Source organism: Daphnia pulex, chromosome 1, assembly GCF_021134715.1.
Source record: "Daphnia pulex isolate KAP4 chromosome 1, ASM2113471v1".
NCBI lineage: Eukaryota > Metazoa > Arthropoda > Branchiopoda > Diplostraca > Daphniidae > Daphnia > Daphnia pulex.
Window position 1 is genome coordinate 2639776 of NC_060017.1, and position 16348 is coordinate 2656123.

At 43.4% G+C, this 16348-nt stretch overlaps 4 protein-coding genes across 6 annotated transcripts in view; 1 reads left to right on the top strand and 3 right to left on the bottom strand.

The window, feature by feature from the left end:
* LOC124199416 (cGMP-inhibited 3',5'-cyclic phosphodiesterase A-like) overlaps positions 1–9122 on the bottom strand; it is a 43975-nt gene extending 34853 nt beyond the window's left edge. The window contains exons 1-2 of one of the 2 annotated variants that reach the window (XM_046595262.1): positions 6201–9122; positions 2089–2850 (exon numbers count right to left, since the gene is read on the bottom strand). In XM_046595262.1, coding sequence (XP_046451218.1) covers positions 2089–2850; positions 6201–6776 — 1338 coding nt within the window. In that variant the 5' untranslated portion in view covers positions 6777–9122. The remainder of the gene's footprint in view (positions 1–2088; positions 2851–6200) is intronic. The other variant, XM_046595331.1, reaches the window with a different exon arrangement.
* A 1645-nt stretch (positions 9123–10767) lies between these two features.
* On the top strand, positions 10768–11910 carry LOC124200910 (coiled-coil domain-containing protein 134-like). The gene is made up of 5 exons (XM_046597319.1): positions 10768–11006; positions 11100–11221; positions 11282–11366; positions 11431–11606; positions 11686–11910. Exons 1-5 carry the CDS (start codon positions 10862–10864, stop codon positions 11857–11859), a joined length of 702 nt encoding a protein of 233 aa, XP_046453275.1. The 5' UTR covers positions 10768–10861; the 3' UTR covers positions 11860–11910.
* Positions 11859–13964, bottom strand: LOC124199798 (acylglycerol kinase, mitochondrial-like). The gene is made up of 9 exons (XM_046595788.1): positions 13942–13964; positions 13619–13801; positions 13432–13551; positions 13305–13365; positions 13077–13245; positions 12956–13015; positions 12475–12882; positions 12254–12409; positions 11859–12184 (listed from the first exon to the last, which is right to left on the bottom strand). The coding sequence occupies exons 1-9, from the start codon at positions 13947–13949 to the stop codon at positions 11898–11900; spliced, it is 1452 nt and encodes a 483-aa protein (XP_046451744.1). The 5' UTR covers positions 13950–13964; the 3' UTR covers positions 11859–11897.
* Positions 13965–14320: 356 nt separating this feature from the next.
* LOC124200689 (trypsin-1-like) lies at positions 14321–15857 on the bottom strand. 2 transcript variants are annotated; one of them, XM_046597022.1, is made up of 7 exons: positions 15674–15857; positions 15481–15602; positions 15279–15379; positions 14941–15202; positions 14686–14832; positions 14514–14604; positions 14321–14445 (listed from the first exon to the last, which is right to left on the bottom strand). In XM_046597022.1, exons 1-7 carry the CDS (start codon positions 15723–15725, stop codon positions 14351–14353), a joined length of 870 nt encoding a protein of 289 aa, XP_046452978.1. In that variant the 5' UTR covers positions 15726–15857; the 3' UTR covers positions 14321–14350. The 2 variants fall into 2 exon arrangements, with proteins under 2 accessions (XP_046452978.1, XP_046453033.1); XM_046597077.1 differs by having other exon boundaries at positions 15481–15599; positions 15674–15855.
* Between the last annotated feature and the right edge of the window lie 491 nt (positions 15858–16348).

The window sequence follows — 16348 nt, forward strand, 5'->3', positions numbered from 1 at the left end:
TATTTGTCATTAACATGAAAGTATAAACGAGCGGTTCTCGGCGGCTTCCGAGTTGAAAATCGTATTAAGGTTGACATATCGAAATACTCTTCTCTACAACTTGCGGATAGTTTCAGGAAGACAAAGCGCTTATAACGGATCGATAGAGCTGCTCTCTCTCTCTCCCTTTATAGCGCGGATGAGAGAGAGAGCGGAGCCGGCAAGGAAGGAAAAAAAGAATCCCGGAGTTCCTTCGGCCTTGCCCTGTTGTTGGTCTGACGTGAAAACTTCCAGACTCTCTCCTGTGAATTGTATTTTCTTTCTCTGGTTCAAAATGTCCAAGAGCTTTGGATTTTTTTTTAATCTTCACCCTTTTTTCGTTTATTGGGAGAAAGTAAAATGGGCCGGGCCTATACGTAGGTCCCGCAGAGAAGAACCTGCTGGATGAACTCCAACAGTCGAAAACTTGGTGGTGTTTTTTAAGATTATTTGTAGAGTCTATGTATAGTGGCAGGCAGTCGATGTTTCTTAAAAAATCCACCTATAGCTCCACTATAAGCCTGCCTCCCAACATTACTAGCATCATCACATATTCGCCAGGCGTGCTGCGAAGCAGTTCACTGACAATCGGACCGTGTGTATTCTGAGCGTGTTTCTCGGCCGTTCAATAAAACACGAACGTCCAGAGCTGCCTTTTAGCTGTTTTTTTTTTGTTTGATTTACTTCAGTTCATTTTTCTTTTTCGTTTTTTGTTTTTTTTTGAAGAATTTACCGCGACAGCACGCAGCAGCAGCTCCCGTTTGTAATATTGACTGGAAATCGTGTCGATTCTTGGTCGTGATTGCGTCAATACTTTTTGTTTTCCCAAAAGAGAAAAACCTCGAATACCCCCAACAAAAAAATTCAAATTCTGGGGGGGAATTTCGCGATTACATTTGTAAAGAAAAATTCGTGACCGTTGTTTTTTTTTTCTTCGAACCATGTCGGGCACCTCCATATTTGCATGACCGATGGACAAATAAACAAGGAGGGATATACCGGGCATCACATGTTTGACCAGATATACGAAAAGTAAAAAAAAAAGAAAAAACGTCTTAACCACAAGTCCAATGGATGGCAAAAATCAAAAAGTCGGGTAAGAAGAAGAAAATGGAGAAGCAAGAAAAAAAATGCACCAACAGATTGATGGAGATTGAGAGAAAAGCGAGGCTCGTGCCTTAAATGGCTGCTCAATGAACTGGGACTTTTTGTGGCTGGGTCGACCTCCTTTCTACATCTACTCTACATCAGCTGTTATCTTTTATTTATGTTATTTCTTTGATATTTTTCTCTAGTCCCTATTATATACCAAAGCAGGTCCGCGTGTTGTTTCTGCCGTACGTGCAAGGAACGGGATGAAACAATATGCGGGACCATTACCGGGTTATTCGACCTCCAAACGGGTCCTCGATCTACCGGACAAATTGACACGCTGTTGACAGTCGTCGCCTTTGTTGTTGGAACGGCCATGTGCCCCGTCAGTTAGACAGGTGTCGTTCCATCAATCGCCCAGCAGCTACATACACACAGCAATAACAATACGAGATTCGGCGACGGCTGCTTCCAGCTCGTCGTCGCCACTCGACCAGCGGCCAGCGCTGAGGACTTTTGGTGTCGATGAAGAGGAGGACAGAAGCAGAAGGCGCTTATCTGTGTTAGCCCGTTCGAAAAACGTTGACTGCCAGCCATTAATAATGTCGATATCAAGTCGCCATCGTGCGACAGCCCAGCGTCAAGGTTGCGTCTACAATTCCAAATAGGAGCCGAGGAGGCCAGAAGACTGACTGGCGCCCAATCATCTGGGCCGGACAATGCCAGTTGCCAAACAAGGGGGGCGACCAGCCACTATAGAGCTCCTATACAGGCAACTGGCAGATTTAAAAAAAAAAAGGCGAAAAACAAATACGAGGACGGCGAAACTTGAGAGAGAAAAGGCAACTGCTGTCGGTGAATAATTAAGATCCTGACTGATTCATTCGTCTGTAAGCGCTACGACGGACAGGCAAAGGAGCCTGTTGATTTACTGGTGACAAAACGAATCGAGTTGATTTGGAAGGGGGGGGGACTTACCGACACCAAAAGGTGGTCCTTCTTGTTGGCCAGCAAGGCCGGAAGAGATGTCCTTCTTACTTTGTTGTTGCCTGTCGTATTGCAACCACCTTGAGAGCTGGCGCCCGACTGGCCGGTTGCAACTGAGCTGGCCGCCGACGCCTGGGTCGACGTCAAAGCGGCGCTCGATGTCCTTCGACGACGGGCGGCCATAACTCGAGATTCGTGATCAACTGCTGATGTCCGTCTACTCCCGCTCAAGCTGCCGCCACCGCTGCCTCCGTTGCTGCCCGTCTGCAACGGCAATTGAGGATTGGGAAGGCTGCTGCTGCTGTTGATGATCATTGATGACATGGGCACCACGTCGGGCTGAATCAGCGACGTCTCGGTGAATTTGGCAACCAAAATGCCCAGCAGTCCGGCTAGGTAAGTGACGGCCGGCCGGAGGACGATCGGCAGAGACGGCAGAGTGACACAGCCGGCGCTGCGCAGGAGAACGACCGACACGACGATGAAAGTTGATTGCGAACTGGACAAAGTGTCGGTCAATCTTGATGTGGCCGCCAACGTCAAAGTGTAGGCCAGCAAGTAAAGTGGATGGAGGAGAAACTGGGCCGTTTCTCTGCGCGGCAGAGTCATTCCGGCCAGTTGGATGCCAACCGCGGCAGCAGCGGCTCCTTCATCTTCCGTCTGGTGCCGGCTCTCCTGCTGATGATGTCCAGCTTCGTTAAAATGGACAGCAGAAGCTGCAGCAGCTGCTGCTCCTCTGGCATCCCATCCATTCTGTTTAAAGAAAGAAATAGAGAAGAGAAACCACGTCACGAAATGGACTTTTGCACCATCAATCCAGTTAAACAGCACACGGACGTCGTGCTGCGATGTGGATAGAGCGAAAAAATTGTCTAATATGACGTTTGTTGTTTGGTTATTCCGTCTTATAAGGAAGAATTCATTCCGAAACGCATCGTCATATTTATCGTACTCTGGGCTACTACTGCACGTGTGTGTATACAATAAGCTGGCTGTCGTAACGGCTCTCAAAGTGAACTTGATGACCTATAACGTTGGATATTTTCCCAGAAATTTATCATTGCAATTCCATCCGCTTTATTGCCATTCCGATATGGTGATTCAAAGATTCTTCTTCTTTCTTTCTTCCCTTTCGCTGCCGTCCAAGGAATTCCTTGTCAAATAGAAGCCATGCTCCACTTTTGCGCACTAAACTCTGAGCGCAAAATAAAACCCAAGCCATTTCTATTGCGTTTGCCATTGCCAAAATTAGGCCCCCCTCCCCCCTGGCATCACCGAGATCAACCGAGCGCAAACGACACGGAAGGGAAAAAGGACGACACGTCAAGTTGGCGCGAAATACAAAAACAGAATCAACGCAAACGACCCGCATTTTTGTCTTCTTGTTTCCTCGTTTCGTTTTTTCTGGCAGGATCGTTAGCACCCACCGTGAAGAAAAAAGAAGACGCGAAGAAAACAAAATAAAAACTGACCCAACATCAACATTTCCTAATGGTTTCATTCCATTTTTTCCCCCCCATCACACGCTGCTGAACACGGACCTGCGCTCCGCGTGTCCGATTAGGAATGTGTTACGGGTCGCTAACGGCCTCAAGTGATGCAACAAATGGCAATGTGTCGTCCTCGTCACGCTCCTTCGTCGACTTACTACTTACGTGTCGTCACACTTTTTCCTCTCTGCGAGAGAAATAGAGAAAAAAAAAGAAGATATTCGCCGCGACACGATATTAGACGCTAGCTAGCTGCAATCTCTCGGCTAGTTCAGTTTTAAGAGGCGGCCAAGTTATTTCCCTCCGTCGTTTAATGTCAAATTTTCAACTTGGCTCTTTTTTTTTAATTTTTTAAATGTCAGAAATGAAAGCAGCTGCCGACAGGCGGCGGCATGACGAATAAATTCCGAACAGACACACCCAATCGACAGCAGACACCGAACCGCTCCGTGAATGGCATCACTAATTTCAACCTCGCTTTTGAAACCACGTTTTTGATTTTCCTTCTTTGATAGTCGGCTTACGCAAAAAGTTATCTAGAGACATTGGTCGTATAAATTAAGATTCAGCCTGTTTGTTTATGGCCAAGGTTTTCTTCCCCCCCTATTTTCTAATTATCATTCTTCAATGCCAAGTTTACACTCCTGTTGCCATTGCTCGCAATCAATCGTCGGCAAAGCAAACGCTTCGACTGCACGTTTGAACAAGAGACCTGAGGGACTCAAAAATAGTATAACCCCGGTGTGATTCATTGGAATTTCGAGCGATAAATCAGCCAAGGGAGGAGAGGGAGGGGGATGAGGAGGACGCAAGGAAGAATTATGGCATCAATTGAATAATCATCACAAAGTTCTGGGATCGGCAAAGAGTGCTGGTCGTAAAACACGACTCGGACATCGGACCAACAGCAGGGGCCGAGTCGTAAAAAGAAACAAACAGTTGACCGTCGCCTTTGAATCACTCACGCATCGATATCGGCAGACGGATCTTTGTTTGACAGTATAAATCAATCAGTAAGAGGTGAAAAGCAGGGAAAGAAAAGAAGGGGGGTGGAAAAAAAAGCTATAGGCGTGCGGCCGTCCAACCGACGTTTTTTGGGCTTCCCGCTGACGAAAATAGACGACCGGCCGCGCTCGTTGTCTGTGATGGACGGAACCACAACACACCCCGCTAAAAATAGTTCAGATGTATACTTACTACTGTCTTCACCCGCCCATTATAAGACAATAAAAACGTTCAAAACACAACACAAGTTAAATTTCAAAAAAATAAAAAACGAAAAGAGAAGAAATACAAATATTCAAATATTTAGAAAATCAATAAAACAACCCCAACTGTCGTTCTTTTCTATTACGGTATCCTCCCTTCGCTTTTTTCTTTAAAGAGAAAAGCACTCTCTGACCGCCATATAAGTGTGCGGTTGTCCAGCGTGAAATAAGAGAAAGACGAGTGACAGAAAAGAAAAATTTCAAAAGGTCAAGAGAGAGAGAGAAAAAGAGATCTGGGCTGCGGGCCAGGATCGCAACGTCAGTGTTGTTGTTGTTGTTTCTGCTGCACCAGCAGAAGTGGAATCAGCTCCTTCCGGATTGAGCAACTATTGTCCAGTCCGGCAAACGTGGACTAGCCGGGGCTATACAGAAGACGGCAGCAGCAACTGGCCAAGCGACACGACGACTCAACGTCCTACAAACCCACGGGAGGAATCTCGTCGCACCGCATTTTTCGGATGAACAGTTTCACGTCATTTTTGCGATTGCAGCACCGACAAGAAAAAAAAGAGTGATGGAGCGACGGCCAAACGTCATTCCATCACCAAGGAAATGCAGGTGACTAAATAACCCAGAAATCCTCTTTTCTTGAATTTCTTTTTTCTTTTTTTAAATACAAAAAAAAATGACGGATTATTTCTTGGAGAATTTCTACATCCGTTTCTGTATCGACTTTCTCTATCCTAGTAAAAAAACACGAAACTGAATAAATTGCGGCGAATTAAATAAACTGAAACATTAAGCGGCGCCCCCCATAATCAACATTATAATAACACTTTCCCCTTTTTTTTCCCTCCTCCCCCATTGTTATGGAGATTGACTTTGTTTTGTTGACGATAGCGCTGATCTCGCCACCCAGTTGCCATGGCTGGCCAATTTGATTTTCTCTCTGTGTGTGTGTGTATGTATTGCGTGCGTGTTGTACCTTTTTTTTCTTCCAACCAAATTTTGTTTTTTTTTTCGCTGTTCGTTTTCACGGTCGAAAAGTCAACGACTTGACGTGTTGGATGTGTACAGCGTATGTCACAAGGTGCGTTAGTGTATGTGAGAGTTTTGTATCGATCGCAAACACGTCCGAACCGCCAGCTGGCCGCCGTTACCACACCACCACCGCAGCACACCTATAAAAGGGCCCCCTACCCGCTGGATTGCGTTGATTATTCCACACTCTACGGACGACTACTACGGTAGCCTGTTTTATATTCCACTAGGTGTCACAAATTCAAATGATATTCGTGGACCCGATGCATTTCTAACCAAGGGCAAAGGACGAAAAAGGCAAGGAGGGGACGAGTAAACTAGTTTGATCGTGTCCCGGGAAAAAATTAAAGTACTACTAAGCTACTACCTGGGCGTCTAGTGCCGACGACAGGAAGAATCCGAGCGTTTCTCCAATGATGCTGCCGCAAAATGTCAAGTAAATGCCGGTGGGTGTCCAGGAATGGCGGAAGCCGAGTGCTAGCAGCAAGTATCCGGACATGAGAGCGAAAAAGGGGACAGTTAGGGAGCAGAGTTGGGAATAAATCCACACCACGTCCATGATGACCCATAAAATGGCCAGGAAGGATCCGGCCATGACCGAGCCACCCGCCAGGATCCAAGGTGTCCATCTTGGAGGGCATCTCCGCTCCACGGCCGCTTCTATCCAATGCCAAATGTCGCGACACCAAGAGCATGCGTCACGAAATCCAAAGATGCGGCTGCTTCCGCTTTCCAGGACGCGGACGGCGACGGAAACGTACGGACTAACGCCGCCGCTGCCGCCGCCGCTGGCACTGATTTGACAGTTATTGTCTCTATTATTGTGATTCGGGGTCTGATTCAGTTGCTGTTGCTGCTGCTGCTGTTGATATTCGCTCGAACGACTCCCGCGACGAGAGCTCGACCTCCGCCCGGCTCCAGCTGCTGTCAAACTGCCCATCTCGCCCGCTTCCGTATGCTATACGGCAGACGACAGTTGTGTGTGTTTGTGCCAAAGCGTCCGCTTTCTGATGTTTCGAATTGAATGGATCTACACGGGAGATAAGACGCTCGAATGCGCCACTGGTTCGTGGCCGTAGGGCGACGTGATCTGCACACTGACACCCAATAACAACAACAGCGACGACGACAACGACGGGAGAGGTATAGGACGTACAGAATGGGAAATGTAGGGGATCGAAAAAGAGAAAGAAAAAAGAAAAAGCGGAGTTGTTTGGCGCAAACAGCCAAGTCAATGTCACAAACTGCAGATTGAATAACACGACCGAGGTCGGGACAGGAGAGTTGCACAGCCGCGTGCACGCGACACGTTTGCCTCTTTTTCTTTCTTGTTTTTTCTCTCTCTCTCGAGATTCCTTCTTTTATTCTCTTCTTCGTCTTCGTCTCTTTTTGCTGCCCATCAGGAAATGAACTTGCACTGCCAGTCGACTCGAATCAAGAGAGAGAACAGTAGGGGAGGCCAAATGCGGAGCGGTCTAGTTATCTCATTCGGCATCCGTCAAATAACAAGAGAGACGAGGAATAGAAGAGACGGGCGACGGCTAATCGAAAGGGATAGCTCCGGCGCTCGCACCGACGACTACGACGGCGGCGACAACAACAACAACGGCGGACGGGCTGACGACAAACCAGCTGCACATGATTTGTTCACAGTCACGGAGGAGGACATCTGCGCCAGTATTTACGAGCCCCCTCTCTCGCAAACACGCACCCACACCGCTCAGACGTCACAACGTGCACAATGCACTCACGAACGGCGTGATTGCAGACCGAAAAAATTCGCTCCTCTATACACACACACACTTCGCAACAAGGAGGAATCCGATAAGAAGACTCGGTCGGTCCAGTCCGTTCTCCACGGCTCCTCACGTCTTCACTTATCAACGGGCGAAAAATAAACAAAAGAATTGTGTCGTTGTGTCGTACAGGCGACGGCCACACCACTGAAGCCCGTCGACTCGACTGGCGCTGATTTTGACGCCAAGCCAAACAGGTGACGTCTGATCAGACGTACACGGGCCAGGAGGTAGGACCAATAGAAAAGAGGCGGTTCGAGGGTGTGCGAGAGAACGGGCCAATGACGGTGACCTTTTTCTTTTTGCGACGTGTTCAAATGATGACCCCCCTCGTTCGTCCCGACACACGAAAATGGGCAGCGAAAAATTCACAACAACTTTTTTCTTTTTTAATTATTTCACATTTGAAGTGGCGGCACTTGACCCGTCATTTTCGTCCCGTTCGACGTTTTAATAGAAACTCCCCAACCCCCCCAGAAAATAAGCGATAACAAGTGTGGGGAGAAAATATCGACGTGTTGGAAATGTTTGAATAAGACCAAAATGAGGGACGATAAGATGAGAGGAGAAAACGCCTCCCTGTGTTCACTGTAGGAGGTTTCAGGTGACACTGAACCCAGTCCCGGTACCGACTGCCCCGCTATATAGACTCCCGGGACGAAAAAAAGGAGGAGGGAAACGGGGCGAGGTTGTGGGAGGGTGTTGGGGGGGATAGAAGAGGTACGAGAGAGAGTTTGCAAGCAACGGAGGCAATCTGGAACGCCACAGTGCTGCTTGCAGCGCTCGAGCCCGACGCAGGCGCAGAGTTTCTCGCTGCTGCTGCTGGTCCCCATCGACGTGATGACGTACGTACACACACACACACAGAGGCCACTCGTTCCTCTCTTCCATCTACGCCTTCCCCCCCTTCTTATTACTTATTCGCGTTCAGGCGTCCGCCGCCGTACCGTGAGCGATGACTGACTTGTTCGTCTCATCGATTCCTCCTCATCTCCTATAGTAGAGTCGCGCTTCTTTTAATTCGAGAGCCATAGTCTCTCAAGAATGTGGCAGTGTCTCACTACTACCACATCGCACAGAATTGATAAGAACCGGATTTTTCGCTTCATTATTTTTTGTTGAAATCATAAATTCACGAAAAGAACGGCGGGAAAACAAGAAATCGATCAACCCAAACCAGAGTTTCCACTGCTATCTGGAACAGTCTATAAAACAAGATTAATATCGACAAAAGAGGAGGAAATTTAATCCACGTGTCGGAGAATAGGGGACGATAAGTAGAACTCGGCAATTCACAACTCGGTGAATTAAATTATCGAGCACAAAAGGGGCGAACAAAAATGGAAAATAAAATATTATTAACTGGCCGCAAACACACGCCATCTTCCTTGACATAGTGGTGGTCCCTGCTGTCGGCAGTTATACTATATTTGCCCGCGATCAAGCTGTCGTGACGGCGTCACGAACGTGAAGTAGCGGGACACGCCGAAGCAACAAAAAGCAGGCTGGCAGGGCAATGCGCATTGACGTATTTCTGGGAATCGATGCCCGGCTGGGGCGATTGCTTTTTCCACAGTTGGGTTCGTTGACGATTATGAAGACATGAATCAAGCGCACAGTAGCAATAGCGAACAAGGCCTTGCTCCGTATTATTATTTGTGGGCATATTCAAATGACACACAAAACGAACCCGATGGATGGATTCGTCCTTTCTCAATAGTAGACACCCAGCAGTGGCATGGCGAACGAAAAAAAAAAACGGACAGCAACAAGAGAGTCTTTCGGAATAATAGCGGAGATCAAGTTTGACCACTTTTCAGCATCACTGGAGGGGCAGTTTTTTGTTTTTTTACGGCTTTTGAAGTTTACGACCTTCGGTGTGCCATGTGAAACTACAGAGAAAAAGATATAAGGTGCCCTAACTAAAATGGCGTGCTTGCCAGCTCATTCATGAGATCCCGCCATTATCATCGTAATTGAATCAAAGTATAGAACCGTGAAGATCGGCGATCATCCATCAAAGACATTAAATGGAGTCGATGTTTATCGTCACGACTCGGGCAGTCTGGGCACAGCAGTGTCACATCTGGCCGAGCAGCAACACGGTAACGCTTTTATATAGTTATATATGCATTAGTTACCTGACTTTGCAGTCTGCAGACTATTACTCTTGATCGCGGCCCAATAATATAATGAAAGGTGGACTCGACTCACGCAAGAGCGGCTGCCAAGAACTTGGCCACGAAACGGGCGGGTGTCCTTCGCCGACAGTATAACAGACTTTTGACGTGCTCGACCTTTGCGTGCTGGCCAGGGTACGGCACACTCACACGAGTCGTGACCACCGTACCCAAATCCAGCAGAATACGAACGCACACATTTAATGTTCTCCACCGTCGTGCTTTACATGTAATGCGTATTCATAAATCAAACTGTCATTCTACTTTGTCTACAGTCCAAACAACAACAGCTGGCTAACACACACCGGACTAATTTCTTCGAAAATCTCTCGCGATTCTTGAATTTCTGTGATTTCATTTGCTACCTTCTTTTGGATTCAACAGATAAAGACAACGCGATCAATCAAGCCAACAGCTCGTTTGCAAAGAGCCAAAGACATACTAGTTCTAAAAATATTTCCTAAGACATTTTTGGAACGCCAACAGCATCAGCAATCGTTCTCGAATCACCATTCAAGATGAGAACTTTCACACTTTACAACTCGCGTAACACTTCTTTTTGCTCTGTGATCTTGCCAAATAACACGTAACATTTAAAAAAACCAACCGTCTAATAACTATGTTTCAATGTCAAAGCGTGGGGGTCACAAAAAAACAATTACAAGAGAAGTTACGTGACTTACATCAATGTGTTCATGGATGATCGATGAAGCAATCATGCCGCCATTATTGTTTTAACTCTCTACACACAACTCTACGTAATTATCTGGTAATCAGAACTCACCTAGGGACGAGTGATGGTGGATACTGATGAAACTGTAAATGGATATTCCAAATTTACAGAGCAAACGAGTTTTTTTTTATTCACGATTTCTGGCAAGCACCACACGTGCTTGTGATTCAACTACTTCGATCGCACTCGCACTCTCGCAGTTACCACTTGCTGCAAGCAACAGGAGTACAGGACGCCATCTGCAGGAAAGAAATCAATCGAGTAATGCAGACGACATACAATTCACAACAACCTGCGATTTTGGGAAAATTCTGACATGGCGGGGCATTCGAACAATTTTTGCTACATTTTGTTGTTTTGTGCATCATTGGTAAGTGCTGGCGACAAAATAAGTCCCTCAGATCAAACGAAAACTGTTCCAGTAACTCGGGGAAATATAAATTCTAACGCGGTTGCTCTGTGTAAGTATTACGTTTCCTCTCATTATAATAGCCTTGTACCCACCAGTGTGAGTTTCTTGGTTATTCATGCCTTTTCAATTGTGTCTCCATTAGTTGATAGATTGTTCCAACTTAAAAGAAGTGAACAGAAAGATGCAGTTCAACGGATTGCAGAAGTCAAATCAATTGAAAAACAACGCAAGCTTCTGGAACTTGTCATAACCAAAATCATGGAGGTTGTTAGACTAACATTTCAGAAAACGGAAAAAGGCTGTAATTAATTCAAGTTTTTGTAGGTTCTAACTCATAGTAGAATCAAGCTGGAAAGCTCTGGCTATCTTCCAGAATCTGATTTTCCTCAAGATGAATCTCTTCGTGATGGTATTATTTATTGGTTTTATTATTCTGAAATTATAGCTAATGATGATGAGGCATTTTAAAATAGCTCTGTCAAGCATGATAGAAAATACTGCATTTATGGGGGATCTTGTGCTCTATTTACCTGATGCAACAAAAGCGTTTCTTAAAAATAATGAATGGAATACCATATTCAAATGGAGTTTAAGTATTTGTCAACAGTCTGTCTTTTTGAGCACTGCAACAAAGAAAATGCTGCACTTGGTAAATTTCAATGTTTCTTTAATCAAACCATTCTAGTGTTATTCATCTTCTTAATGCTTGACATTTGAAAATATTGCAGGTTGCGCAAGAATTAAATTTGGTCGAACGAGAATCAAATTATTTTAATCCATACGCAGAGGCAAATCGAAAGAAACCAGATCCTTTACCCGAAAATGTCGAAAAGAAGAAAGTGAGAAAGAAAATATCTAAAGGTCCTTCTTTATCGGGATCAAGATTAAAAAATGAATTGTGAAAGCTATATAAATTGTTTTATTTTCTTATAAATACAATTTATCTACTGGTAGATGCGCTAAAAACTTTAATGGCGTCTGGTAAAACGGTGACTCGAATTGGTTTAACTTCGTAGTTGTCATTGTCTATCGAATACCACCTTTCTTCAACTTCAACACTTTTTCCCTCTTCAGTTGTTTCCTTTTCCGCTATCGAACTTTCTTCAATTTTAGGGATCATTTCAAATTGGCGTACGAGAATCTTTTCGCGATTATTTTGACTGGTCTCTGTTTTGGTCCTTAACCAACCCTCTTTCACGAACTCAAATCCACTTATATTTTCAGGTCCTAAGTGAGAGAGTGAATTTTTTTTTTAATTATCACTCACAGGTTTCAGCTATTTAAAAGATGTTTTACCAAGATTGACTTCCAAATGTTTCGGTAGATTTGGAGGACTGAAATTTACATTGTTTTCGGTTAGAACTTGGAACTCTACGGATGAGAAATCCTTCTGATGCCATACCCCACATTCGGGATTAACAACTTTTGAATAATCTTTGACTTGTTTTGTATCTAGAGAAATTTGTAAATAATATGTTAAGATAACGTGAATGACCTGATAAAAGGAATACAATTACCTTTGACGGATCTAGTTCGTGGTATAAAAGCATGCCACCATCGAGAATTCTGTACTTGCGAACCAAATTTCAGCTCATTTGCATCTTGCAAATTGTTTCTCATACAGTTATTACAACCCTCACACGGTACGGTATAGTGAAACTGTGCATTGCACTCCCACGTGAGATTTTTGAAAGCTCCAAAGAAATAGGCGGCATATGACTTCAGTGGTCCCCACAACCAGTATTTCCCAATTCTTTCCTCGACATCTCGAAATGCTCCCCATTTCAGTTCACCAAGTGCGTAAACTGGTTTTCCAGTAGGATTTTCTGAATTTTCCAATATTTCTACCTTCATAACATCTACCTGTTTTTGAAAGTCTCTTATTATTGCCATAGTTGCTTCAGCCATGAGTTTGATTCTATCATCTGAAAAGAGACCAAGGGGTAATAGTAGAATCAATTAAAAGCTGCATTTTTAAACCATCAAAATATTGCATACCTTTATGTTCTTTAAAGATAGATTTTGCAATGTTATTGAGTTTTCCTACAGGGATGATACCTGGAGAAGAAACATATTTTCAAACAAAATGTTTAGGGAAATATATAATTCATTGTGATACCAATAGGAAATCGTTGGACTGCTAACCCACTATCATTCCTTCTCAGCAATCCAGTTACAGCTTCTGTTATGGCTCCATCTCCACCAGCAACAACTACTGCATCACAGTTATCCATCACTTCCATCAATCCCCTGGCTTCTCCAACAGATTCAGTTTTGACCACACTGACCTGGAATAGAGAATGAGAACTTATTAAGGTCAAACAAAAATAAATAATGAGACTCAAACCTTCATTCCAGAAAGATAAAGTAATGGAGCACAATAATCCTCAAATTCTGATTTGCCTTTCCTATACACATTTAAAATTAACTTTTAAAAACGTCAAAGTGATTTGAGAAAATATTAAGTGCAGCACCCTCCATTTGAAGCGGGATTCAACACTACAGTTATTTGGCGAGCAGGTAGTCCTATAGGAAGTGGAACATCCCCATAGCTTTTAGCTTCCTCACAATAAAGTCTCAACATCTCTTTAGTCCTGCACCAATGGGAGAAATATTTTAAGACATAATCATTGGTAAAATACATTTCACTTCTATGAGTACCTGAATTTTGTGACGCCATAGTTTACTCCATAAGAAACGAGGAGAAAACCAACGGTTGATTTCTTCCAATTATTTCGCAGGGTTTTGAAAATGCGAACGATCCTTGCCATGTTGAAGTTCAGGCGGTTCAGGTCTCGCCGTGTTTTGAAAATAACGTTCTGCAGACGACGTATTTTTCGACATCTATTGGTAAACGGATAAAGTGTTTCAATTTTTTCTTCCACAATCAACTCACAATCGCGCAGATATTCCCATATCATAAATAAATAAGGCAAAATATTGTCAGTCGATCAAAATGCAACGATATCAATATGTTTGCATACGTTTTCATGTGGATCTTGATCTCCAATGTCCGATCAAGTACCGTACGTTTTCTTTCTCTCGCTTTCTCTAATTAGGCCTACACAAACGGGTTTATTGGGAGTATTGGGGAATAAACTTTTCAAAATTCATCCACGCTACCTTTTTTCGATAACGCAAAAAAGTAGGATTATGGACGCCCCACCAGATGTTTTCCTTGGATTGGATTGGATTGGACCATGTGTTCACTAGTAACGCAAAATGAAAGTTTGTTGCCTTTTGAAAATTTGATTTACATACATTTTATTCAGATAGCAAAGTTTCTCTCATATTTGATATTTCAATATTGTACAAAAATAATTACGTATGTTTATCGTTAGATTTGCGTGCCCATTTTTTTATTTTAAAATTTAGCCACATTTTATTAATTATTCAATTACGAGATGTTTGTGTTGTTGTGGAAGCTTCCGCCGTTGATAATTTCATATTAATCCATCCGATATAAGCCGAAACTTCGGTGTAAACACCTTATTAAAAGATAGCGAAAAATCAACAAGATCATTCAATAAATTTATTGCAAAGTGTTGTAATTTACCGGGATAATCAGGTTGACCACAGCCTTTACCCCAAGACACAATACCAACAAGAGTTTTGTCACCCAACATGAGCTGTCCACCAGAATCTCCCTATATTTTTGTAAAATTTTGGTGTCATTATTTAATATCAGACTTAAATTAACTTATCAGAATTAAATTTTCTGCATATACCTGACACGAATCATAGCCTCCGGATGTATATCCAGCGCATAGCATGGAATCAACAATTAGCCCTGCACCATAAATTAAGCGGCAGTCTTCGTCGGATACCACAGGAACTGTCGTTTTTAGTAGCACATTAGATAAATTCCCTCCTTCCTGCATAAGCGAATTTATTTCAGCATCCTCGAGTTTAAATTATTCATGCGCTTAAAGTTCTCAAAAGAGATGAGCCTTAAATTAATGAATTTATTATTAAACGCGTACTTTTGTGGTTCCCCAACCTGCGACCGTAACGGCCGTGTCTGGATGAGTAAAGTAGCCGGATCTAGGAAGTTTAACTTGTTTCAAGTAAGAGTTGAATACGAAGGCTCCATTTAATCGAATTATTCCAATATCATTCCTCAGGTAATCTGGGTCATATTCTTCGTGAAGAACAAATTGGACTGCTCTCAGCTCTTGTTCATAACCACTAACGAGATCTAACCTGTGTTCGCCAGCAACCGCCCAAACTCCAATTGGATGAAGCCTATATAGTACGTGAATCTTGCGGTTATTATCATTCAAACTTTCTCTTGGTGAAATTTAAAACGTATTGCTTATACTCTTCTAAACAATGAGCCGCAGTGATGATACTGCTCGCATCTGCTATCGAACCGGCACAAAAATGAGAACGCCCGAAAAAGCCATTTCTCTGCAACGAAACCTTTAAAGGATGAAGAAGAAAAGAGTTACGTACCAACAATGAGTCACAATACTAGAAATAACGACAACATTTTCAAATTTAGCGAGAGAAAATTAACGAACCATCCAGGGGAATTCTCCTTCTTTCGCATCGGCTCCACCGATGATGCGTCCATCACGTTTAGTTCTTATTAGTTCAGTATCAAGGAAAACACTCAAGGGAAACCGTGCGAGACTGCTGGCTGCTTTCAAAAAACGTATTTGTTAATAAAATATTGCACCATAACTCCCCTGACCATTGCAAAACTGAATTCACCTGTAGCAGTTACCGTAAATACCGTTAAGAAGAGCACCAGGTATATCTTCATTGCTTGCTGAAATGCGAAAGCGTGGGCCTGTGTTGGATGCCTTTGTTACACGCAACGAATGTAAAACTCACTATTTTAGGTGAACTGTAACCAAGAACTGAACCAGTACTTTGATATTTCAACGTTTTTAAAGCTTCTTCGTGACGCAAAAACATTTCAAATCAAGATATAACGCGTTTTCTTATGTCTGTGTTGCTATGGCACAAACTGTCGGCATTATCTTCAAGTTCAAACAGAATCTTGATATTTAGTATCATCGTGACACTATACTAGAAACCGGAAACGATAAAATCACGTACCACTTTAGATAATATTTTAATCGGACTCAAAATAGGAGGCAAAATATTTTTCCATATTTTACCGCTAACCTTTTAATTTCGGCACAAGCAGCCATAATCCTAATAACGTACGAGTGAAACATATACTATATACAAAATCAACATACATAGTAGTTCATACGAAAAGCCTAGACTTGAACATAAAACTTTATTCGGATGCGAAGCCGTAGCCTAATCGCCGGTTCACACAATAAATTACTGATATTAATTTCATCATAGCTATTTTAATTCTCTGCTGAATCTAGGATGGTCTAGTCTAGCTAAGCAATTTTCTCTGCGCGTCAC

Excerpts from the sequence above, each read along its gene's own strand:
- LOC124200689 (XM_046597022.1), bottom strand. The coding sequence starts at position 15,725 with ATGAAGATATACCTGGTGCTCTTCTTAACGGTATTTACGGTAACTGCT. Across the intron at positions 15,380-15,480 it reads AAGGAGAATTCCCCTGGATG|GTTTCGTTGCAGAGAAATGG; the intron begins GTTCGTTAATTT and ends CATCCTTTAAAG. Across the intron at positions 14,833-14,940 it reads CAGGTTGGGGAACCACAAAA|GAAGGAGGGAATTTATCTAA; the intron begins GTACGCGTTTAA and ends TCGCTTATGCAG.
- LOC124199798 (XM_046595788.1), bottom strand. Across the intron at positions 13,552-13,618 it reads TATGGCGTCACAAAATTCAG|GACTAAAGAGATGTTGAGAC; the intron begins GTACTCATAGAA and ends CCATTGGTGCAG. Across the intron at positions 13,366-13,431 it reads AATCCCGCTTCAAATGGAGG|GAAAGGCAAATCAGAATTTG; the intron begins GTGCTGCACTTA and ends AAATGTGTATAG.
- LOC124200910 (XM_046597319.1), top strand. The coding sequence starts at position 10,862 with ATGGCGGGGCATTCGAACAATTTTTGCTACATTTTGTTGTTTTGTGCA. Across the intron at positions 11,367-11,430 it reads AGATGAATCTCTTCGTGATG|CTCTGTCAAGCATGATAGAA; the intron begins GTATTATTTATT and ends ATTTTAAAATAG. Across the intron at positions 11,607-11,685 it reads CAAAGAAAATGCTGCACTTG|GTTGCGCAAGAATTAAATTT; the intron begins GTAAATTTCAAT and ends AAAATATTGCAG.